Raw genomic sequence first — 25,074 nt, forward strand, 5'->3', positions numbered from 1 at the left:
CCTGCTTCCTCCTGCCTCTCTGCCTACTTGTGATCTATCTCTGTCTGTCAAATAAATAAATAAAATCTTAAAAAAAAAAAAAGAGGGGCGCCTGGGTGTCTCAGTGGGTTAAAGCCTCTGCCTTCTGCTCAGGTCATGATCCCAGGGTGCAGGGATCGAGCCCCGCTTCGGGCTCTCTGCTTAGCAGGGAGCCTGCTTCCCTCTCTCTCTCTCTCTGCCTGCCTCTCAGCCTACTTGTGGTCTCTGTCTGTCAAATAAATAAATAAAATCTTAAAAAAAAAAAAAGAAAGAAAGAAAATCCCAAGTGAGATTCTACAAAAGGATGATAGCAAGATGGTGTTGGATTCTGGGTGTTCATTAAAGGTAGTGCTGACAAGACTTGCTAATAGATAGTTAAGACCTAAAGTTTCAGAAAAAGCAAGGTGATTCCAGGTTTCTGGCCTGAGTAACTGAAACAGTAGAATGGCCATTTAGTAAAATGGGGAAGATGGAGAGAGAAGCAGTTTTGTCCAGAAAGATGAGCTCCATTCTGAGCACCACATCTTCAGCCTGATAGGCCTTTTGAATATCCCTCAAGGAACTGTACAGGAAGGAGTTGGATATTTGGGAAGTATGGAGGATGGGTCGAGACCCGAACTGTAAATTTGGAGTCCTAGGCTTGCAGTTGGTATTTAGTCATGAGACTGCATGAAAGCACACAGGGAGTAAGCATGGCTAGAAGAAGGGTTGCAGGACCCAGCCTGGGAGGAATAAAGGCGAGACTGCAGGTAGCCTGGAGAATCCACAGGCATGACTGGCTTCATCACATGCTTCTGGCAGGTCAGGGAGGGTGAGGACTGGGATGTGACCTTTGGATTGAACAATGTGGACATCATTGATGGGCTTGGGAAGAATGGTTTCAGTAGGCCTGAGGGGGAGAGGGTTCATGAGAGCCCGCATGGGGGAAGAGAAATTAGAAAATAAGACCACACTTTTGAGGAGTCTGGAAAGGAAAGAACTCGAGAATTAGCTGGATGCCAAAGTGGTTTAGTAGCTTGCTCAAAAATCTGATTTATTCCTCTCAGAAAGTATTTCTGTGACCCTAATCTTTGCCACACAACTTTTTATTTTTGACAAATACCAAATGACAGAAAAGGTAGATACTGTAGTCACTAGTTTAACCCATTGCTAACATCTTGCCACATTTGCTTTCTCTAAGTATATCAATATATTTCTCACATTTCCTGAGTGGCTTTAAAGTTGCAGACATAAAAGTTATCCCTAAATACTTCAGCTTCTGTCTCCTAAAATTAAGGTGTTCTCCTACATAATCACAATATCATCTTATCCATGACATTGAATATTGATATAATATCTAAAGTACAGTTCATATTCAAACCACAGATTATTGCTATTTTACGGGCAGTTCCAGGGTCCAGTCAGAGCTTGTATCCCTGAAGGGATTTGCTTTTGAGGATGAGAGAAATAGTAGCACATTCATATGCTGCTTTAGAAAACCTAGTAGAGGGTGAAATTTGATGATGCAGAAGGGAGAACTTGCCAATGATAAGGTCGAGAAGGTCAGAGACGATGGGATGTGTCCATAGTTGGGAGTGACTTCTGATTGAAGAGAGCACGGACACTTTATTCAAAGTAGCCAGAGAGAAGGCAGAGCCTGTGGGCAGGTGGGTGGGTAGATGGGGAAGGAGCTTGAGAAAATTCTCTTTTGATGGCTTTTATTTTCTTGGTGAAATAGGAAGATGGTATTCAGCTGAGAGGAAGGAAAGGAAAAGAGGTGTTACAGGTTTAAGGAAAGAAGATAATGAGGTCATCATCTGAGACTTTCTGCTTCAGACTAGGGATGCATATTGCCAAGCACACACAAAGACTTTGCTAAGGGTGCACATTTATAGATAGTCCTGAGGGAATCCTTCTGTAGGCCCTCAGCTTCCATAGCTAACTCTTACAGAAACTAATGTGCTTGAGACAGTAGGCTTCATCCCACTTGGAAGGAAAAGGCAAACCCTCACCTGTCCCAGATCTGATTTAAGTATATCACCCCTTAGGTTGTCCCTGCCTCTTGTCTACTAGTTGATTTTATTATTCCTCTTTCCCTTGTTACTCTTTCATTCATTGTTCTTTCATCCGTTCTACTTTCTGGAAGTAGAATGCCCTTCCTTTAAAGAGCCCTTCACTGCAAATTCCCATAGATCATGATCCTCCTTGAGCATTGCCACGTCGTTGTTTCCAGTTTTAGCTTCTCCAGTGTGTCTCTATTTCTCTTTTCCCTCACCCATACCTCCCATCTGTTTTCCTGCCTCTCCTCTGATTGTCTCCTTTTCTCTGGTTTTCAGGCCTGGTCACGGTGGTGGGAACAGCTCCTGCAGGTCCAGAGGGAGAGACGGAAAATGGTCTTGGCAGTGAAACACCATCAGCACTGGCAAAAGTGTAAATCCCTGAAGGCCTGGCTCAAATATCTGGAGGTCCGAAGAGTGAAGAGACAGCGGAGGGGTGAGCAGAAGGTCCCAGGCTCTAGAGACAGAGGGGCACGTCACAATTTCCACTCTTGCGCTGCCAGTGATTCAGATTATTTAGAAGAGATACAACCATATTATGCCACAAATTTGGGGGGAGGAGGAGAGATCAAGGAGAAACATACATCATCCTCAATTCACATTTAAGTTATTTCCTTTTGGCCTTTTCTTCCACACATATTTTTTTCTTTTTTGTTTTCTTTTTTAAGATTTTATTTATTTATTTATTAGAGAGATAGAGAGGGGGAGGGAGGGAGCAGGGAGCAGGAGCCGGAGGAAAGGCAGAAGGACGGGGAGAAGCAGTCTCCCCTCCCCACTGAGCCAGGAACCTGACGCAGGGCTCCATCCCAGGACCTTGAGATCATGACCTGAGCCAAAAACAGACATTAAACTGACTGAGCCACCCAGGCACCCCCCCTTTTATTTTTGAAAGATTTTATTTATTACATATATTTTCTCAATAGGATTTAATTATCCTATAAGTAGTGTGATTATTATGATTAATATGATACTTACAACTTTGTATCTTGCTGTTTTCCTCCACAACTAACAATATTTCCTATATTTTTAAGTAGTTTTCATAAATTTTTTTTATTGTCTGCATTTTGTGGAATGGTCTACCTTAATATACTATCTAGCTATCCTTCTATCGACATTTGGATTGTTTCTGTGTCTCCCCAGGGATGCAATCCATGTGATTTATGATGTTGATTTTTTTTTTTTAAGATTTTATTTATTTGTCAGAGAGAGCAAGCACAGCAGAGGGAGAAGCAGACTCCCTGCTAACCAAGGAGCCCAATGGAGCTTAATCCCAGGACCCTGGGATCATGACCTGAACCCAAGGCAGAGGTTTAACCAACTGAACCATCGAGGCATCCCTGATTTTTTTTTAAACACTATTCTTATAGCTTAGTTTCCCAGTTAGTGTTCATAAGTGATAATACATAGGTCACAATTGTTGGTACTTTTTGTACTTTGGTTTCTGGAGCCCACACAGAAGTGAGTCAAGCAGTGTGCTAGACGCTGGCTGGCTTTCACCTCGGCCTCCCTGCAGAAACCTCCCCAGTTGCCAGGCCAGCACTGTCTCTTGGGAGAGTTTGAAAGTGTCTGTTTGAGGATAACAGCCAGAGACCCACAGTCTGGTTGCCCAAGCCTGAAAGCCGAAGACATTAAGCTCTTTAGTGTGATAAGCTGCAGACTAATGTGCCTCTCATTTCAGCATTGAATTCCAGGACCAATTCCCTCCCACTTCCTGGACTTAAGTTAGGTCATCAGACCATTGGCTGAATTAGTGTTAAAAGCAGGGGACCCTGGCAGCCAGGATCAGCCTGGCTGCAAGCTAGCAAACACCTTTGCCAGCATGGTGACCAAGTTGTGTCATTGACCTCACTCCTCAAAGTCCTACCCGAGAGACATCAGTATGAAGAGGCAAAAGTAAGAGTCATCTTTGAAAGCAGCAGCTGCTATTCCGGCTCCTCGGTAGCTAACTAGAAGCCTCAGCTCTTTGCTATAGCTGATTTTATAGGATCTCTTCCTAAACCCACAGTCCTTTTCTCTTGGAGAGAAGAGGTATAACTAAGGGCTTCCAAATAGCTCTCCCATGCTTAAACAGACTCTGATTTTAGGATGCTTTGGAAGAACAGCCTTGAATCCCTGCTGTCTGCCGGTAGTAGGATACAGCTTATCTGAAAGATGCTTCCAGCTCATCTCAGCTTTGCAGGGGGCAGCACGTGGTGATTTTCTTTGTTGCAGAGATGGCTGAGCGATTCCACCGGGTCACTGTGCTCCAGACACACTTCTGTGACTGGCAGTGGGCCTGGGAGCGGAAGGAGAGTTTGTATGCCCAGCAAGCCAGAGTGGAGGCGCTGGCCGGGAGGATGGCTCTGAGGCGGGCATTCACTCACTGGAAACACTGTATCCTTTTCATCTGTTTCCCCTCCCCCCCCAGTCTCCTCTACCACCACAGCTGGGCCTCCCGGGAGCTCAGCAGCCTGTAAGACAAAGGGCTGGGGATATGTAGGAAACCATTACTGAACGATAGAAGGTGGTCCTGATGTCTGTTGATTTCTTTTTTAAATGTTTCTGTTTAACTGGAAGTATACTTACAAAACCGTATGTATAACATACATTTACAGTTTAACGAATAGTAATAAAATGAACACCCATATACTTACCACCTAACTTAAAAATTAGAACATTGCTAATACCCTGTCTGCCCATCCCTGATTGCATTTCCTTTCCTCCCCTTCAGAGAGGTAATCCCACTGTCCTGAATTTTACATTGTCATTTCTTTGCTTTTCTCTACCCACTAGGTGGTCTTTTTTTTTTTTTTTTCAGCCCTAACGTTATGACCATAGCTTCCATTGTCTTTTACCACATACAGACGTTAGACATTATCTCTTTAATCCTCAGAATAACCCGGTGGAGTAGATATCACTATCCCCGTTTTACAGATGAGGAAACAGATTCAGGGGTTTAAATGATTGCCAAAGTCATGGCTGATCATTGGCCAAGCTGGGAGTTTTAGACCTGGGCCTTTGACATTCGACACGTGCTACAGTAGGTGCCCAGATCTGCAGATTTGGACCACCCTCGATGTCCATCCACATGTTCATCTGTTCCGCAGACTCTTGCTTTGTTTTAGGCTCCTGCCTAAGTTCTGGAATATAGGGAAGCTCAGAGGTGAATGGTAGTTGGTTGTCTGTGGGGTAAGGAGACATGAAAACAGGGCTTTACAATGTGGTGCAGAAAGTGCTGTCATAAAGGTCCGTATCACGTCCTGCAGAAGCTACTGTGCAGATTTGAGCTTTGTCCTAGAGGGTGACAAGGTCACCTAGCAGAGAAGTCGGGGAGGGTGTTGCAGGTGGAAGGAATGGCATTTACACAGGTAGAGGTGGGGAAATGACCCAGGGACAGCAACGGGGGTCTGTCGTGAGTCGAGGGGCGTAGATGGCTGTAGGGCAGCGTGGGTGGAGGTGGGCTGGGGCCAGCTTGTAGTGCCTTGCGTATGGTGGTCGGAAGCTTGGGCTTTCTCCTGATGGCACTGGGGAACCCCTGAAGGTGTGTAAAAAGAGAAGTGATGTGGCAGGTTTGTACGTGAGGGAACAGACTGGGTTACAGGGGCAAAGCCAGCTCAGGGGGAGCAGTTACACAAGGCTCTCACCAGTCTGTGTGAGGGGCAAGTCAGATGTCCTGCGGGGCATTGGGCGTGGGGACAGAAGAGCCCCAGATACTTCAGAGGGGAACAGATGGACTTGGCAGCCCAGTAGATGGAGGGAGTGGGAGGAGAAGGTTTGAAAATAACTCCAAGGTTTTTACCTGAAACATTGGACTGGGTTGTGGCACCCAGCAGAGGCTGCAGGAAGACAGGAATGCTTTAGATGGCATGATTTGGAAATGTTTACTGTAATCTATGGCAATTTATCTTTTTTTTTTAAGATTTTATTTATTTATTTGTCAGAGAGAGAGAGACAGAGAGAGAAAGATCACAAGTAGGCAGAGAGGTAGGCAGAGGCAGAGGGAGAAGCAGGCTCCCTGCTGAGCAAGGAGCCCGATATGGGACTCTATCCCAGGACGCTAGGATCATGACCTGAGCCGAAGGCAGCCGCCTAACCAACTGAGCCACCCAGGCGTCCCTCTATGGCAATTTATCTTAACTGTTTTGCCTGTCATCAAATGGGCCTCAGAGGGGAGAAAGGCAAGGCCAACTGTTCAATAAGCAACTCAGTTTCCCTTTGCGTCCTCTTTTCTGGGTCATCAGGAGGAGACAGGTGGACGGCAGCCCACCTGTTATCCCCCAAAGCCAAGACCCTTTTGCTGGGTCCCTAGGATTGCAGTGTGCGGGGGTGGGGACATTTTTGAGATGAGGGGCCTTCACTCCCTGCCAGACGTGCTGCTGTGTGCCGAAGAAGCGGCCCAGGGGAAGGTGGCAGAAGAACACAGGAGGCACAGCTTGCTGGTAAGTGTGTGGAAGCCTCCTGCGGCTCCTTTTTTTTCTTTGCAAGAACTGCCAAAGTTTTAGTGTTTAATATTTAACAGCACAACTGTCCAAAGTCCTAAGATGTGAAGGTACCATGTTCAAGAAACTGGGGGGAGAAATCACTCTATAAACTGTATAGTATGTGATAAGGAGAATGCAACCTTTTAATAGAAAGCCGGTCTACACAGAGTAGCCATACTTAGCAGCCTTGCTCAGGCCTTCACGTTTGGAGGACCCAGGCACACAGCGGGCTGTTCAGGTGTATCTGGTTGTGGGATTAGCTTCACTCATGAAGCCCAGTTCTACTGCAAGTGTCCCTGTTTTCATTTTGGATCAAAAAAGTTCATGGTGTGGGATCAGAAGGTTCTGGAGATATAAGGGAATCTTGGAGGTGATCTAGTCCCTTTTTTTTTAATCCACATGGTTAGCCTCCTTTTTATTTATTTTTTTTTTGAAGATTTTATGTTTAATTGATCTCTACACCCAACATGGGGCTTGAACTCACAACTCTCAGATCAAGGGTCACGTGCTCTACTGACTGAGCCAGCCAGGTCCCCCTTCATTTTTTTTTTAAGTGACCTCTACCCCCAATGCGGAGCTCGAACTCTTGACCCCCAGGGTGGACTCCCTTTTTAATGTTGGGAACCTCATCTGTAAAATCGATCAAAGTAGAGATGCTGTGGGTGAAGCAGGGTCTGGGAGTAGTCCTGTTCTACCGCTGCTTTCCCCGCCCCTCACCACATGAGGAGGTCTTCAAACACATTCAGGGGCCTTGGGTTCTACAGAGCACAATATGAAAACCCCTGATCGCTTCACTTCTGTCTCAGAAGACTGGAACCCAGGGCACTGGAGAAAAGGCTTTACTTAGGTCACATGCGAGGCAGTGTAGATGGAGCTGGAACCAGTCCCACACGTCTTGCCACTGCCCCAACCCCCCTACTCACCAAGGCTTCCTTCTCTTCTCTTCTGCTCGTGCAAAACTACATTTGGAATTGCATAAGTGTACACACTGGACTACCACCCCCGCCCCCCCACCCCTGCAGCCACCGCCAACATGGCTTTAAAAAAGACAAACACACACACAAAAAAAACCCATCATAATCTAAAAGTCTTTTCCTGAGAGGTAGACTTGATGTCTTTAACCTTTGTCTGTTGTGTTCCTGCCTGGGCCATGGGGATCTCTTCTGATCAGAAGCGATGGTGTGTTTGTTCCTGGGCAGAATTGGTGGATAGCCAGGGAGCAGTTCAACAGCTACTTATTAAGTGCCTACTGTGTATCAGACTCCCAGGTGAATCCTAAAGCAGAGAAACACTCCGGGATCCGGGAGCAGCTGTGAACATCTGTGCCCGGGCCTCTCCCGACTGGACTTGGGTGCTGCTCTTACTGGTACACACGCTGCTGATTTGTAACTGCTTGTGTCCTTCCTTCTATTCACAGCACTTCTGTTTTCGAGCCCTGAAAGACAATGTGACCCATGCCCATCTCCAGCAAATAAGAAAGAACCTCGCTCACCAGCAGCATGACATCATGGTGAGGGTCATCTGTATGGAGGAAGCTCATGTCCATTACCTTTTCTTTTAACCTTTGTGCCTCGAGATTTGCCCAAACGTTTCAGACTCCAAAACCTTAGTGTCCATTTTCTCTGGCTACCCCTACCAGCTGGTAGAGGAACCCTTGGTTTTTCCTAGTTTAATCCGTTTTTTTAATCTGTTTGCTAAGAAACTTGATAGTTGACTCAGAGGTCAGGGACTGTGGATTCCTACCCTGACCTGGGGAGTACACTTTGAGTTTTGCATTCCAGGCGGCTTTGGTTGTGTTTGCACTGTAAGTCTCTTGTCTTCAGTGGTTGGTTTACCTGAGGGCAACAAACATTCTATCTCTACTTACAGATCATGTTTTTGGGTGTAGGAGGATGGTTTTTTGTTTTGTTTTTCATTATGAAAATGTTCAAACCTATGGAAAAATTTAAGAATAGTAGAATAAACACCTTAGACTTACCATCTGAATTCAAATATTAGCCAATTGTTAATATTTACCACTTTTTTTTTTTGCCGAATCATTTCAAAGTAACAGACATCGTGACACATTATGCCTAAACATCTCAGCGTGTGTTGTCCAAAAATCACATTTTACTTCATAACCACAGTATTGTTATCATCCCTAACAAAATGAACAGTAATTCCCTAATTTATCCAATACCCGGCCCATATCCAGATTTTCACAGTTGCCCCTGAAATGTTCAGTTTTAAACCAGCACTCAACAACCAAGGGCTGATTACTTACTGTATCTGGTTATGTCTTATGAGGCTCTTAATAACAGTGTCCCCCCTCCACTTCTTTTGTTTAATATGTTTGTTCTTTAATTGTGGTAAAATACACATAACAATTTATCATCTTAACCATCGTTAAGAGGACAGTTCGGTGACACAAAGCACATGCACATTGTGCAATCCTCACCACCATCCATCTCCAGAACCTGTTTCATCTTGCAAAACTGAAACTCTGTCCCCATTAAACAATAATTTCCCATTCTCCTCCTCTCCCCTGCCCCCCAGCAGCTGGCGGCCACCTTTCTCCTTTCTGTCTCCGTGAACCTGACCACTTCAGGGATCTCATATTTACATGCCCTTTTGGGCCTGGCTTATTTCACTTAGTTTAATGTATACTTCTTTTTTTCAGTGACACTGATTTTTGGAAAAGGAAGGCCAGCTATTTGGCATTTTACAATTTTCCATATTCTCAGTTTATCTGTTTCCATTTGATGTCATTTGATTTTTCCTTTTTTAAATGTCATTCCTATAAATTAGAAGTTTGATCTAAGGGCTTGATTAGATTGAAGTTAAGCACTTTTTTTTTGGCAAGACTACATCAGGAGCAGTCAGAGGTGATAAGATCAGTTTTAACTTTTAAAATGGCATCGTCGGGGCGCCTGGGTGGCTCAGTGGATTAGGCCGCTGCCTTCGGCTCAGGTCATGATCTCAGGGTCCTGGGATCGAGCCCCGCATCGGGCTCTCTGCTCTGCGGGGAGACTGCTTCCTCCTCTCTCTCTGCCTGCCTCTCTGCCTAACTTGTGATCTCTGTCTGTCAAATAAATAAATAAAATCTTTAAAAAAAATAAAATAAAATAAAATGGCATCGTCAGGGCGCCTGGGTGGCTCAGTGGTTGGGTGTCTGCCTTCGGCTCAGGTCGTGATCCCGGGGTCCTGAGATCGAGCCCCGCATCAGGCTTCTTGCTTCTCGGGGGGCCTGCTTCTCCCTCTCCCACTCCCCCTGCTTGTGTTCCCTCTCTTGCTATGTCTCTCTCTGTCAAATGAATAAATAACATCTTTAAAAAATAAAAATAAGGGGCGCCTGGGTGGCTCATGGGTTAAGCCGCTGCCTTCGGCTCAGGTCATGATCTCAGGGTCCTGGGATCGAGTCCCACATCGGGCTCTCTGCTCAGCGGAGAGCCTGCTTCCCTTCCTCTCTCTCTGCCTGCCTCTCTTGTGATTTCTCTCTGTCAAATAAATAAAATTAAAAAATAAATAAATAAATAAATAAATAAATAAATAAATATAAAATGGCATTGTCAGGGCACCTGAGTGGCTCAGTGGGTTAAAGCCTCTACCTTTGGCTCGGGTCATGATCCCAGAGTCCTGGGATCGAGCCCTGCATCAGGCTCTCTGCTCAACATGGAGCCTGCTTCCCCCTCTCTCTCTGCCTGCCTCTCTGCCTACTTGTGGTCTCTCTCTGTGTCAAATAAATAAATAAAATCTTTAGAAAAAAAAATAAATAAACAAAATGGCATTGTCTTCTATGAGGCCCAGATGAGGAATAGCTTCAGCATCTTGATTCTGATTTCCATAGATGGGGAAATTCATCTTTTTGCCTTTTATGTTGGCCTAGAATAGCTCTGTGTAACTTAGCCACAATTATTTTGTAAGCCTGTTATATGTCGGCTACTCCAGATTGAGGTATAATTCCTCCTCTGTGGGAGCTGATAGTCTCTCGGGGCAAGGATTTGCTAATAGGTTAGGAGAGATCATTTCACCTTTTGCTTTAATAATTAAACTTCCATTTCGTTTCTGTCTTGCCTCAGCTGCTGCACAGATTCTGGAACCTCTGGCAGTCTCGGATTGAGCAGAAGGAAGAGAGTGCACAGCTTCCCTCACTGTGTGCTGCCTGGGACCACTGCAGGTAGGGTCTTGGGCCTTCTCCTTGTGCTCTCCCGGGACTGACTGACTGTTCTCTAGGAGAGAGCACTTACCTTCTGTGCAGTGCTGGCCAGCTTCAGAAAGGCCCTGCTGTAAATCAGTGGTTCCTAAGCTTGTGTTTTCCTTTTGGCTGATTAGATGAGAGGTAGAATAGCGATGTTTGCACTGGTTCTTGGTCACCATAGTTTGGAATATGTGCCAGCTAGTTCCCTGCCTCAGTCCTTCAGGCTTTAGTGACATTCATGTCTTCGAATTCAAGCACTGATAGTGTTAAAAAGCAGACTCAGGCAAGTGGCTTATTCTGGAAGAGTGGAGAGTGTCCCGAATTTTAAATAAAAGCACCACATGTCTATAAGGAAAACTCAATGTATAGGAAAGTAGGTATAAAGTGAAAAATAAAAGTTGCTTGGATCCCTCCCTCTGATCCCTTAGTCTTACTCTTCAGAGGTAACTACTCTTCACTTTCTTCCTGCCGGAAATATTCAGTATACCCTCCCTGCAGCCAATAAGTCAATCAGTTGAATTAACATAGAGGTCCCATTTTGGAGCATTTTTTTCATGAGTCGGTGAGAATCTCAATATTTAACTATATTTGGAGTTATTACGGTCAATCATTTTAAATCCTGGTTTACAGAACTGAAGGCAGTTCTCACTCTGGGTATCACTTTGGTGGAAGGAGCTTGTCACAGACCCAGTTGGTCCTAACACAAGCCCCAGAGTTTGGTCATAAAACCAGAAAGTTCATGATAGGGGATTTCGTACATATTACAGGTTCCAGAGACACTGTGCTTGGTGGTCTAATTAGGTTTATAAGAAAATTGTCAAAATTTGGGGGCAAGCCATAGTCTGAAATCAGTGGCTGACAGATGTTGTGTTAAATGATAGGTTCTTTATCCCCCTGTCCTAGAATGAAACCGACAGGGTGCCTTCAACTCTGAAGATGTAACTAACTACACCCAGATTTTTTGGCCTTAAAAACAACATTTTTAAAACCTAAACCTGGACATGCGGTAGGCAGTATGTGTTATGTTATGTGTTTTATTTCAGAATAACATTGCTACGTAAGTGTATCAAATCATGGTCACAGTATATTCAGAAGAGGCGATACAAGCAGGTATGGAGTAAGTTCATAGTAACTCCACAGGCTTACGTTGTTGGACCCATTTACTTTGAAAAGTAAATGCAAAAGACCTTTGCTAAGAGGTCTTGGTGCTGCTGTGAAAAACTCAAAGATACTTCCCCCAGTTCCCTCTAGTGATACCGGAAGGTCTGCGTCAGCCCCTTCCTTCACGTGCTGTGAATACGCAGCCATTCCATTCACATCGTTACTCATTTACTCTATTAGTTAGCCAGCCTTTAAGAAATACCGGGGAAAGTATAGAACATGGTGCCACGTTCTCAGTGCTGAACGGTGTGAGGCAGGTACCCATAGCAGGCGGGAGGACATAGGGATCAGGCTGGCGAATTAGGAAAGGCAGATTGAGGAAGGATGCAGTTCCATTTTTTAGAAAAGCCTTATTTAAGTGATGTCTACATCTGACATGGGGCTCCAGCTCACAGCCCTGCGATCAGGAGTCACATCCTCTTCTGACTGAGCCAGCCAGGAGCCCTGGCTTCAGTTCCGTTTAAGACTCACTGAGGAGCGCCTGGGTGGCTCAGTCGGTTAAGCATCTGTCTTTGGCTCAGGTCGTAATCCCAGGGACCTGGGCTCGAGCCCCGTATCTAGCTCCCTGCTCCTCAGTGAGTCTGCTTCTCCCTCTGCCTGCAGCTCCCCCTGCTTGTGCTCTTCCTCTCTCTCTCTCTCTCTGACAAATAAAAAAATAAAGGAAAAAAAAAGAAGGAAAGACTCATTGGGCAGCCGCTGTGCCTCAGACACTGTGCTAAGCACTGGGGCTATAGTTGTGATCGAAAGCAGACAAAATTCCTCCTCCCACAGGCCTTGTAATTTAGCCCCAGGATGGCAATTAAGTGCGATGTTGCAGGCCAGCTCAAATGATGGCCGCAGCTGTCTAGAGTGCTGAACCGAGAAGGGTTTGGAGGCCACCTTTAGGCTTGGGGGCATTTGTGTTCAACTGGTAGTGTCTGCATGGGCCTTGCAGGGTTAGCGTGCTGCCTGGGCCTGGTTTTGGCTCTCCCTGGTGAAACAGGGAGACAAAAGCCAAACTCCTGCCTCCCCCACCCCCATCTCCATCTGTCACTAGAGTCTAACATGAGAATCTATAGAATTTGGTTGTTTACTCATAGTGTTGAGAGAGAATCTGAATTTTCTAGTAAGGTATATAAAATCCTGTGGGAGCCAGCCTCTGGTTTATTTCTGTACCCTTTCCTGTTACCTTCTTCTTCGTTCTTTCACAGCTGTGCTCAGGCCAGTTAAGCTGCCAGTCGGTCCCTGAATGTGCTTCTCACTGTACGTGCAGTTCTCTGTCCCTCTTACCCTTTTGGCTTTGGTGTTACCCCATCCCCCGGCCCTCTGTGTGGCTTTGTCAGTGTATTCTGTGCCTAGGTATTTCCCAGCCCCTCTCCCTGCCAGTCTGTGAGCTACTTGAGGGTAGACCCTGTCTCCCTCTTCTCCTTAGCACTGTGTGGACAGAGGGTAGGTGCCACTAATATTTACATGAATGAATGAACAAACGAGTGAACAGCCAGATAAACTGCCATGGGTTGCTACAGAGTTTTTCCGAAGGATCATCTCTGTTCTTAGCATCTGGGCGGTGCCAGCCCAGGGCATAGCTTGCCTTCCACACCTGGAAAATGGTTAGAATTGCTGCGTTCTTTGACATACCTTTGAATGATGTGACTGTTTCTGAAAGGACGTTGCCACTTGGTTTCTTAAGCCCATTTAATGTAAGCTCAACAGAAGGTAGAAACCATTTAGAAAAGGAAACTGAGTGCCGGGGTCGGAAGATTGTGTTTATTCAAGATGGAAAAGCAGAGTCTCTTATTTTCCCCCTGGAAAAAGAGCCCCTGACCCTGGGGCCCAGCAGTGGTGGAAGGTCAAAGGTCAGTGTTCTTATCTCTCCACACTGCTCTTGCATGGCCTGTGCCATATAGAAGGTCTGAAAAATAGTAAAAGCCCTGCTTAGCTCTGGGTTTGTTTGTTTTCCCCAGATCTTTTGCTAATCATCTGAATGTCATCTAAGGAGATGACATCAGAGAACATCAGGTTCGTTAAAGAGAACATCAGTTCTTTCTATTTCAGGAAAAAATAAAGATACTATTTATTGTGGGTTTCTTTCTTTTTAAAAAGTAATACGTAGAGAATGGCAAAACGTTTGCCAGTTATTGAAGCTGGATGTTAAGTTCATGGGGATTCGTTATACTGTCGCTTCTACTTTTATTTACATTTGAAAATGTAAATGCCCAAATACATATATAGACATTGTAATTTGAGATGTGTAGGAAGAGATAAAAGAAAAAAATTAAAACACCCATAATCTTAAATTACATTTGGTGAGTAAATTTGGTATCTTTTTTCCTCCATGTGCATGGGAGTATGTATACCATATGTTCACACACACACATATGCTTACTGTTCAGTTATCTGTTGCTATGTGAAAAAATCACCCCGAACTCAGTGGCTTAAAACAACAACCGTGTTATTATACTTATGGGTTCTGGGGCGTCTGGGTGGCTTAATGGGTTAAGCCTCTGCCTTTGGCTCAGGTCATGATCCCAGGGTCCTGGGATCAAGTCCCACATCAGGCTCTCTGCTCAGCAGGGAGCCTGCTTCCCCCCCTCCCCCGCCTCTCTGCCTACTTGTGATTGCTGTCTGTCAAGTAAATAAATAAAATCTTAAAAAAAAATAAAATAAAAAAAATAAAAACAGATGATCCTTTATACTTATGGGTTCTGCAGGTCAGAAATTGAAACAAGACATCACAATAATGGCTGGTCTCTGCTCCATGATTATTGGGGCCTCAGCTGGGAAGATTGCAATGGCAGGAGGTTAGCATTCTCGAGAAGTTTCTTCACTCACATGGCTGGTTCCTGGACTGGAATAACTCGCAAAGACTGGGCACATCTGGGACTGTAAACCAGAGAACCTACATTGGGCCTCTCCAAGAGGCTTGGATTGCCTTTGAGCATAGTGGCCTCAGGGGAGTCAGACTTCTTGTGTTGCTGCTCACCCCAAAAGTGTCTCAGTGAACAACACAGAGCTGTATGGCCCTTTATGACCGAGTAGGTCATATGGTCACTTTCACCATTCTTCACTGTCAAAGCAATCACTGTCCCACCCAGATTCAAGGGGAGGGGACTTCTTAGCGGAGGAAGAAATCCAAAGAATTTGAGGTCCTATTTTAAAAAGCACCGCATGTATATATATGCTTTTATCCCCACAAAGTTTTGGATCATGGAGGCATGTATATATTTTTATGTCAGTTGTCTATCTTCCTGCTGATAAACAGTAAAATAGTAGTAGCCTTTCGTAATTACAGCAAAATCAAAAGATGTATTACAGCATGGGAACAATGTTGATAATACACAAGACAAAGGATTGATAATTTCTTAAGATTCAAAAAGCCCATGTATATCACCAAGTCAAAACACTAGCAGTCAGGTAGTGAAACAGGAAGTGGGTATGAACATTTAGTATATAGGATGAAACATTCAGATACATCCACGTATAAACGCATGTGTATACACACACACAAATAGGTAAGGAGATGCTTAAACTTTTTAATTAGAGTAAAAATTTCTTACCCATCTTATTTCATTTTTCACCCATCATGTAGATAAAGATTAAAAATAATGATTTTTATCATTTTCTCAGTTTAGTGTAGAAAGCAACCCTCCCTCTAGAATGTGACCCTGAAAGGTCTTTTTTTTTTTAAGATTTTATTTATTTATTTGACAGATCACAAGTAGGAAGAGTGGCAGGCAGAGAGAGAGGGGAAAGCAGGCTCCTCACTGAGCAGAGAGCCTGATGTGGGGCTCAATCCCAGGACCCTTCGATCATGACCTGAGCCAAAGGCAGAGGCTTAACCCACTGAGCCACCCAGGCACTCCCCGCTTTTTTTTTTTTTTTTTTAATAATGTAAAGTACAAATAAAGGTCATTCTGTTCACTGTAGTGGCTGCGGTCCAGAGCAGACAATCACTTCCAGCAGAGAGCCCTTCCCGTAGCCTTCCACACGTGGAGAAGATTCTGGCAATGGCACCATCAGGAAAGTGTTCTCAATGCAAGAGCAGCACGCTTTCACAGGTATGTGGTGCCACTCCTGTCTGGGCAGGCTTCTTGAGCTTCTGCTCCCCACACGGCCATTCGTGGTGGTATTCAGCCTCCCAGCCTCCTAGGCCCTGGTTCTTCCTGGTTTTTCAATTATGTGGGCTCATTGATTTCATCTAGCAGGAAACGCCAGCCAGTATTTCCCCTGGGAAAGCTTTTGCTCATCTTTATTGCAAATGCTTTCAGAACAGCCTGAGTTCTATGCCCCTGACCTCAGTGCAAGCCAGTGCGAGCTCCATGAAGGCTACCCATTAGCTTTCTGGATCAGAGCGTGGTTGGACCTTGCATTGCCCTGGCAGGCATTCTTGAATGTGATTTCCGTGAAATGCTTGCTTCCTGTTCTGCTAGACCTGGCTTTTTGAAGTCTTGAAATACAGTTGTCAACAAAATTAAGACGGGCAAGGAGCAGAGCTATGTCTTTTTAGCTCCCACAGAGCCAAACTTGCCCATAGCACATCCTTGCTGCGTGTTGGCAGAAAGCAACAAAGAAATTATTCATCGCCGACTGTATGTCTGCTCCTATGGTGGGCATGCTGTGATGGGAGAAGGGAAACAAATACATAAGCTCATTCGCCTGTGACATCAGCAACTTCATTAATAATTTCCTTCTCATAGCAATCCCGAGAGAACAGGCTCAAGATGACTAATGATTCCCCCATGTAAAGCAACCAGTAAGTGGCAGAGCCAGAGTTTAAATTCAGATCTCCTTGACACCAGGGACTTTCTGCTGGATGAAAAGAAAGATCTTTTTGATGACTCTGTAGAAACTTTGAATCTTTGTGAGGAAGTAAAACTGATACAAAAGAAACAATTGAAGGACACTTCCAGAGAAGAGATCCACATGTCCTCACTTAGGTCAGCCCTGAGTTCTTCTAGAGCTACTGAGGAAAGTCCCTGGAGGAAGGCATGCTGTGAGCCCAGGGGTGAGGCTGGATGGCAGGAGTGGGCAGATGAGGAGGGCCAGAGGGGTGAGGAGGGGATTGCCTGAACCTATAAAAAAGATAACAGATAAATGTTTGAGCAGATGCACGTAACTAGTAAAGTGATGGTTTTGGAGATTGCCTGAGAACAGTTCCCATCAATTTAGGACAGTAACGAGAGGGAGGGACGTGGGAGGCACGCTGGGAGAAGTTGAGTGGTCTTGACTTCAAAAGAGTGTGAATGCTAATCTGAGGGGATCAGCCAGAAACTCTGAGAGTCCTTCACACAAAATCCAAGGAGAAGCTTTTACGGGGTAGCTGTGGGGAATTGGAGGCTGGCGAGGGTATAGCATTTACCTCTGCCCCTTCTGCAAAGAGAGTGACTTCACCTTTACCTACGTTCTGTACTGAGGTCTGTTTTAAGATTCCATTGGAAAAACGGCTTTACTACTTAACACACACACACTCCTTCGTTTTCTTCTGCAAAGTCATGATTGACTCTTACTTCTTTTGTATTTTGGCATGCCACAGGGATTTTCAAAATTTGAGGGTTCTGATAACAGACTCTTAATCTCAGAGAACAAACTGAGGGTTGCTGGAGGGGAGGGGAAGGGTGGATGTGAGGGAGAGGATGGCTGGGTGATGGCCGTTGGGGAGGGTATGTGCTATGGTGAGAGCTGTGAATTGTGTAAGACTGATGAATCACAGACCTGTACCCCTGAAACAAATAATGCATTATATGTTAAAAAAAATATTGAGGGCTCTTTCTAAAATAGCCAAGAGGCGTTTCCAAAAGGATTTTTGTTGGGGATCATTCTTGAGACAAAAGAGTAGTAGATGGGGTATCTGGGTGACTCAGTGGGTTGAGCCTCTGCCTTCAGCTCAGGTCATGATCTCGGGGTCCTGGGATCGAGCCCTGCATTGGGCTCCCTGCTCATCAGGGAGCCTGCTCTCCCCAACCCCCGCTTGCCTCTCTGCCTACTTGTGATCTCTGTCTGTCAAATAAATAAATAAAATCTTTAAAAAAAAAAAAGGGTGGTGGGTGAATTGGAGACAGGGTATAGCCAGGAGGTTTGAGGGAGAACCAGGGCCTGATCTGGATTGTATCTTGTTTTGGTTGAGTTGGCTCTTTTTAGAAAACTGAAGTTTTTTAGGTTCCTGCCTTCAGCTCATGAGGGAGGAGAGTGATGAGAGCCTGGCTTGGAAGCTGGAGAGCCCTGAGTTCAGACCCTTGCTCCACTGCTTGCTGGCTCCCTAATCCTGCGCAGGCCATTTGGTCTCTCTGAGCCTGTTTCCTCAGATGTAAAGTGGAGATGGGTTGATATAATAGTCCTGTTTCATAGGGTTGTCATGAAAGCAAAATAATGCCTGTGGCATACAAGCAGAATGGCAGTACAAAATATCAGCCTTCCCCGCCAATTCCTAGTGATTTGTGACTCTTAGAGTAAATGAATATTCATAGGTTCGGTTTGGAGTTTAGCAAATCAGAGATCCCCCAAAATGTATATGTTCTATCTTTCCATAATTCTTAGGGTATTTGTTTAATATTTTAGGAATATGGACAGAATTTATAGTGGGGTCTCATGAATTATGACTAAAAATGCTAGTTTCTTAACCTACCAGTGAAATAGTATACTGAGAATGAGACAAGACTGATTTGTCTTTTGTTTTTTTTTTTAATTGAGCTAAAGTTCATAGTGAAAGGCAGAGATGTTAAGTAAACAGTTTGGTGAGTTTTCACAAATTGTATACCTGGATAATCAACAGCCCAGTCAAGGTCTAGAACATTTCCATCATCCCAGAAAGTTCCCTCATGCCCCCTTCCAGTCAATTTGCACCCCCTCATCCACCACCATAGGTAACCACTGCTTTGATTACTATCATCCCAGGTTAATTTTGCCTGTTTTTGGACTTTAAGTGATGGGATCATACAGTAGGTGTTCTGTTGTGTCTGGCTTCTTCTAAAGTTCAGCATAATGTTTTTGAAATTGATCCTTGTTGTTGGGTAGGAGGTCAGTCTTCGCTGAGTGGTATTGAATGAATATAAGGCAATATTTTCACCCCTTTTAACATGGGTTGTTTCCAGTTTGAGGCCATTATGAGTAAATCTGCTATGAACATTTAAGCGGGTTTTGTTTTCATTTCTCCTGGGTGGATACCTACAAGCAGACTCTGGCTCTCAGGTGGGGACATGCTTCCTCTTACAGGGGGTCACATCATTTTATACCCATAGCAGATAGAATGCTGGTTGTTCCACCTCCTCATCAACATCTGGTTTTGACTGTCTTTTTTTTAAAATTATTTTTATTAACATATAATGTATTATTTTCCCCAGGGTACAGGTTTATGAATCATCAGTCTTACACAGTTCACAGCACTCACCATAGCACATACCCTCCCCAATGTCCACAACCCAGCTACCCTCTCCCTACCCCCTCGCCCAGCAACCCTCAGTTTGTTTTGTGAGATTAAGAGTCTCTTATGGTTGTTGTTTTTTTTTTTTAAGATTTTATTTATTTATTTGACAGCACAAGTAGGCAGAGCAGCAGGCAGAGAGACAGGGGGAAGCAGGCTCCCCGCTGAGCAGAGAGCCCTATGTGGGGCTTGATCCCAAGACCCTGAGATCATGACCTGAGCAGAAGGCAGAGGCTTAACCCACTGAACCACCCAGGTGCCCTGAGTCTCTTACGGTTTTTGACCGTCTTTTTAACTGAGCCATTCTGATGGACGTGGAATGCCATCTCATTTCCCCGCTGACTAATAATATGGAGGATTTTTTAAGGCCTAATCAGCCAGGATCAAAATCCTGTAGTTGGTAGTACCAAGTCAGATTGATTGCCTTGAAGGAAGGAATTCCAGAGGAATTCTGGAATGGTGCTGTTCCTGAGGGAAAGGAGTTTGTAGGGTTTGAATCCTGCAAAAGGATTCTGAAGGGGGGAAAGAGAAACAGGGATTGGTTTTGGATTGCTTGCTATTTCTGAGGCAAAGTTAAGAGGGATGAGAAGTGGGGTTCACTAGGGAGTACAGTTTATGTGTACCCTCAGGAATAAGTGAAAACAGCAAAGCTTATCTGGGGCATTGTTGGTAAAGAAGCAATAACCACTCCAAAGAGGCCCTTGTGGCATTTTACAGCTGCTGCCTGGCCTTTGGAGAAACCACGTTTCCTTGTAGCTGGCTTTATCTGTGTCTGTCCTGTTCTGACTAATGGTTCACTGCTTTTCCTCTTTCCTGAGTGAAATCAGTCTGAGCTAATTTTCTTTCTTTGAATTCCAGACAGATTTTGACTGATTCAACCTTTACCATGTGCTTATTGACCATTTATCTTCTTTTGTGAATTGTCTATTCAGTTCTTTCCCCTAGCATTTAAAAAAAAATTGGGTTTTGTGTCTTTTTTTAAAATTATTGATTTTTCAACGTTCTTTATATATTCTTTGTTGGATATATGTATTGAAAATATTTTCTTCCGGGGTCGCCTGGGTGGCTCAGTGAGTTAAGCATCTGACTCTTGGTTTTGGCTCAGATCATCATCTCAGGTTCCCGAGATCAAGTCCAGTGTTGTGCTCTGAGCTCAGCGGGGAGTCTGCTTGAGATTCTCTCTTCCTCCCTCACTTCCCCTCCCCATGTTAGCATGCTGTCTCTGTGTCTCTCTCCTAAATAATAAATCTTTAAAAAAAAGGAAAAAGAACATTTTCTTTCGGTAATGTGGCTTACATTTTCATTTTCTCACAGTATTTTTTTCATTGAGAGCAAAGTAGTTATATATATATATGGAAATGATCACAGGGTGGGGATCTATATATTGGCTAATTATATATATAGAAATAAATTAACAGTATTTTTTGGTGAGCAGAAATGTTTAATTTTGTTACAGTCCAGTTCATCAAATTTTTTTCTAACATAAAAGATCAGTGATTTGGGGGTTTTCTCTAAAAAATATTTGCCTGCAGCCAGGGTCTTTAAAGATATTTTCCAACATTTTTTCTGGAAGCTTTATATTAAGTTTTAGCATTTACATTTAGGTCTGTGATCATCCTGAATTTTTTCCATATATGGTATGAGGTAAGAGCCAAGAATTATTTTTTTCTGTTTTCCAGGTTTTTCCAGCACTGTTTGTTGAAAAGACTTTTCATCCCCCCATTGAATTGCCTTGGCACCTTTACCGAAAATCAGTTGTCCTTCTAAGTTTGTATCTATGTTTGGACTTTCTCTTCTGTTTCATTTATCTGTTTGTTTATCCTTTTGTCATTATCATACTCCTGATTTTTGTATCTTTTTTTTTTTAAGATTTTATTTATTTATTTGACAGACAGAGATCACAAGTAGGCAGAGAAGCAGGCAGAGAGAGAGGGGGAAGCATGCTCCCTGCTGAGCAGAGAGCCCAATGTGGGGCTCGATCCCCGGACCCTGGGATCATGACCTGAGTCAAAGGCAGAGACTTAACCCACTGAGCCACCCAGGTGCCCCCTGATTTTTGTATCTTTATAACAAGTTTTGAAATCGGTTCTTCAACTTTATTCCTTCTGTGATTTTCTTTTATTTGTTTGGGATTGCACTTCATCTGTATAGACGTTTAGGGGAGATTAGACATCTCAAACTTACTAAGACTTCCATAAATGAACATACACTTCTCCATTTATGCAGTTTTTCTTTAATTTTTCTCAGTGTTTTATAACTTTGCATAGAAGTTTTGTATATATATTGTTCAATTTATTCCTAAAGACCTTTTTTTTGATACTCTTGTGAATAGAATTATTTTTTAAATCCATTCACTGTTTGTCCTAGTATATAGAAATACAACTGAAACTTTTTGTTCTGTGACCTTTCTAAATTTACTTAATGGTTTGAATCTTTTTTTTTAATTACATAGAGTTTTCTGCATAAATAATCCTGTCATATGCAAATAAGGACAACTTACTTTATCTTTTCCAGTCTGTAGGCTTTTATTTCTGTCTTCATTAGCTAGTATCTCTAATGAAGTACTGAATAGAAGTAATGAGAGAATACATACTTGTCTTTTTTCCAATCTTATGGGGAAAACAAAAGCAGTCAGTATTTCACATTGAGTATTTTTGTAGATACCCTTTATCAGATTGAGAATGTTGCCCTCTATTCATAGTTTATTGAGAGTTTTTATTATGAAGGGTGGTTAAATTTTGCCAGATGCATTTTTTGCATTTATTAAGATGATCATATGGTTTTCCTATTTCACGTGTTAGATAAGCCCTGTATTTCTGAGATAAACTCCACTTAGCCATGATATATTATCTTTTTCATGTGTTGTTGATTTTTATTTTAAGATTTTATTTATTTATTTGATAGAGAGATCACAAGTAGGCAGAGAGGCAGACAGAGAGAGGGGAGGACGCAGGCTCCCCACTGAGCAGAGAGCCCGATGCGGGGCTCGATCCCAGGACCCCGTGATGATGACCTGAGCCGAAGGCAGAGGCTTAAACCACTGAGCCACCCAGGCACCCCAAGTGTTGCTGATTTTGATCTGTTAATGTTTTCTTAAAAGTTTTTACATGATTTTCATGAGGGATAGTGGTTTTAGTTTCCTGGTATTTAAATTTGTTACGGAATTTGCTAGTGAAATTATCTGGACCTAGAGTTTCCTTTATGGAAAGGTTTTTGATTACAGATATAATTTTGAAAATAGATACAGAGGGGGCGCCTGGGTGGCTCAGTGGGTTAGGCCTCTGCCTTCAGCTCAGGTCTTGATCTCAGGGTTCTGGGATCAAACCCCGCATTGGGCTCTCTGCTCCACTTGGAGCCTGCTCCCCCCGCCCCCCGCCTGCTGTTCTGCCTACTTGTGATCTCTCTCTCTGTCAAATAAATTAATAAAATCTTAAAAAAAAAAAAGAAAGAAAGGAAAATAGATACAGAGCTACTGAGAGTTTCTTTTCATGTCAGTTTTGGTAAGCTCTGTTTTTCAAGGAATTTTTCATTCTATCCAAGGTGTTAAATATATTGGCAAAAAGCTTTCATGAAAGTGCCTTAATATACTTTTAATATCTGTAGAATCTCTGATAATACCTCCATGTACATTCCTGATTTTGGTAATTTGTATTTTTTTCTCTTTATTCTTTAAATTTTATTTATTTATTTCCCAGAGAGAGAGAGAGGGAGGGAGTGAGAGAGGGAACACAAGCAGGGGTAGCAGGAGAGGGGAACAGGCTTCCTGCCAAGCAGGGAGCCTGATGCGGGTCTTGATCCCGGGACCCTAGAATTATGACCTGAGACTGAGCCACCCAGGCGCCCTTTTCTCTTTATGCTTGATCAGTCTTGCAAGGAGTTATCATGGGTTATTTTTTTTTAACTTTTGCTTTGCTAATTTTCTTATTGTATATTTTTCTTATATTGATTTTAGCTCTTTATTTAGTATCTTTCTACTTACTTTGGATTTAATTTGCCTTCCTTTTTTTTTTTTTTAACATTAAGACGGAAGCACAAGGGCACCTGGGTGGCTCAGTGGGTTAAGCCTCTGCCTTCAGCTCAGGTCATGATCCCAGTGTCCTGGGATTGAGTCCTGCATCAGGCTCTCTGCTCATCGGGGAGCCTGCTTCCCCCCACCCCCACCCTGTCTGTCTCTCTGCCTACTTGTGATCTCTCTCTCTGTCAAATAAATTTAAAGAAAAAAAAAAAGACGGAAGCACAAATCACCCATTTTTTTTAAAGTTTATTTTATTTTATTTTATTTTTAGCAATCTTTATACCCAACGTGGGGCATGAACTCACAACCCCGAGATCAAGAGATTCATGCTCCTACAGCTGAGCCAACTAGGCATGCCCACCCATTCTTTTGTTATTGGCAGTAAATTATAAATTTTAAATCCTTCTTGTGAAAATTTTAAGCTGTAAGGTTTCCCTCCACTTTAGCTTTATCCCACAAATTCTGACATGCTTTATTTTTATTATCATTCAACTAAAAATATATTCTGATTTCCTTTGTGACTTCTTTCTTGACCTGTGGTTTATTTAGAAATATGTTATTTGAGGGGCACCTGGGTGGCTCAGTGGGTTAAGCCTCTGCCTTCGGCTGAAGTCATGGTCTCAGGGTCCTGGGCTCGAGCCCCACATTGGGCTCTCTGCTCAGTGGGGAGCCTGCTCCCCCCACCCCCGCCTGCCTCTCTGCCTGCTTGTGATCTCTCTCTCTCTGTCAAATAAATAAATAAAATCTTAAAAAAAAAATCTGTTATTTAATATTCAAATAGGAATTTTCTTGATACATTATGGTTTTTAATTATTATTTAATCCATTGTGGCTAGAAAACACCTTATATAACTTCAGTTTTTGAAATGTATTAACATTTCGAATGTTAATAACATAACCAAATATATGTGGTTTGTTTTGGTGCACCTTCCATGTGCACTTTATTTTTTCCCATGTGTACTTTAAAAGGATATTTATTCTATACTTGTTGGATACAGTGTTCTATAAATGTCTGTTAGGGCAAGTTGGTTGGTAGTCATCTTCAGATTTTCTGTATCCTTACAGGTTTCTGTTTGTTGTTGGGTTTTGTTTATTTTTTTTCATGGTTATTTCATATTTTATTGGACTGATTACATTTCACCATTAAAAATAAAATTAAAAATTAAATAATAAAGCTAACATCGGACTAAGAATGTAGAATAAGAAAGTGGGAAAACCATCCACAAATTTGAGTCAACTTGAAAAGTCCATAAATCTTTATGTTTGAATTGAAGGAAAAATCTGTTCAGAGCTGAAGGGAGGTCCTTGGTTTTTAACAAAAATCTCCTAAAGCCTTTATTAACACAAGAGTCAGTTTATGGAATAACTCCAAATTGCACCAAATCTCATTAGGCAGGAGAAATGGGCAGGATAGAAGGACATGGGCAGTAGGGGCAGCCGGTCTGCAGGCAGGATGCCTGGGCTGGAGGTCACACCTCAGGTCCGGGACCTGTAGGTAGAACCAGGCTGGAAGAGAACTGTAGAGGCAGAGGTTAGCATGTTCACTCAGTCAAAGCCCTGGCTTTCCAGTCAGTCTCCAGGATGCAGATGCTTTCCTCAGGCAAGGTATTTGTTTGTTTTTAAAATATTTTTTTATTTATTTGAGAGAGAGATAGCAGGAGTGAGCATAAAGCAGGGTGGGAGAGGGAGAAGCAGGCTCCCCACTGAGCAGGGAGCCCTATGTGGGACTCGTTCCTAGGAGGGTCATGACCTGAGCTAAAGGCAGATGCTCAACTGACTGCACCACCTAGGCATTCCTGACAATCTCTCCTT

At 43.4% G+C, this 25,074-nt stretch overlaps 1 protein-coding gene across 1 annotated transcript in view; it reads left to right on the plus strand.

The window, feature by feature from the left end:
* SFI1 (SFI1 centrin binding protein) overlaps positions 1 to 25,074 on the plus strand; it is a 90,017-nt gene that overhangs the window by 47,953 nt on the left and 16,990 nt on the right. The window contains 7 exon segments of the mRNA XM_046024146.1: positions 2,334 to 2,490; positions 4,266 to 4,427; positions 6,402 to 6,472; positions 7,932 to 8,024; positions 10,573 to 10,670; positions 11,735 to 11,801; positions 15,759 to 15,889. Of these exon segments, the coding sequence (XP_045880102.1) occupies positions 2,334 to 2,490; positions 4,266 to 4,427; positions 6,402 to 6,472; positions 7,932 to 8,024; positions 10,573 to 10,670; positions 11,735 to 11,801; positions 15,759 to 15,889 (779 nt within the window).

Source organism: Meles meles, chromosome 12 (genome assembly GCF_922984935.1).
Source record: "Meles meles chromosome 12, mMelMel3.1 paternal haplotype, whole genome shotgun sequence".
NCBI classification, from domain to species: Eukaryota; Metazoa; Chordata; class Mammalia; order Carnivora; family Mustelidae; genus Meles; species Meles meles.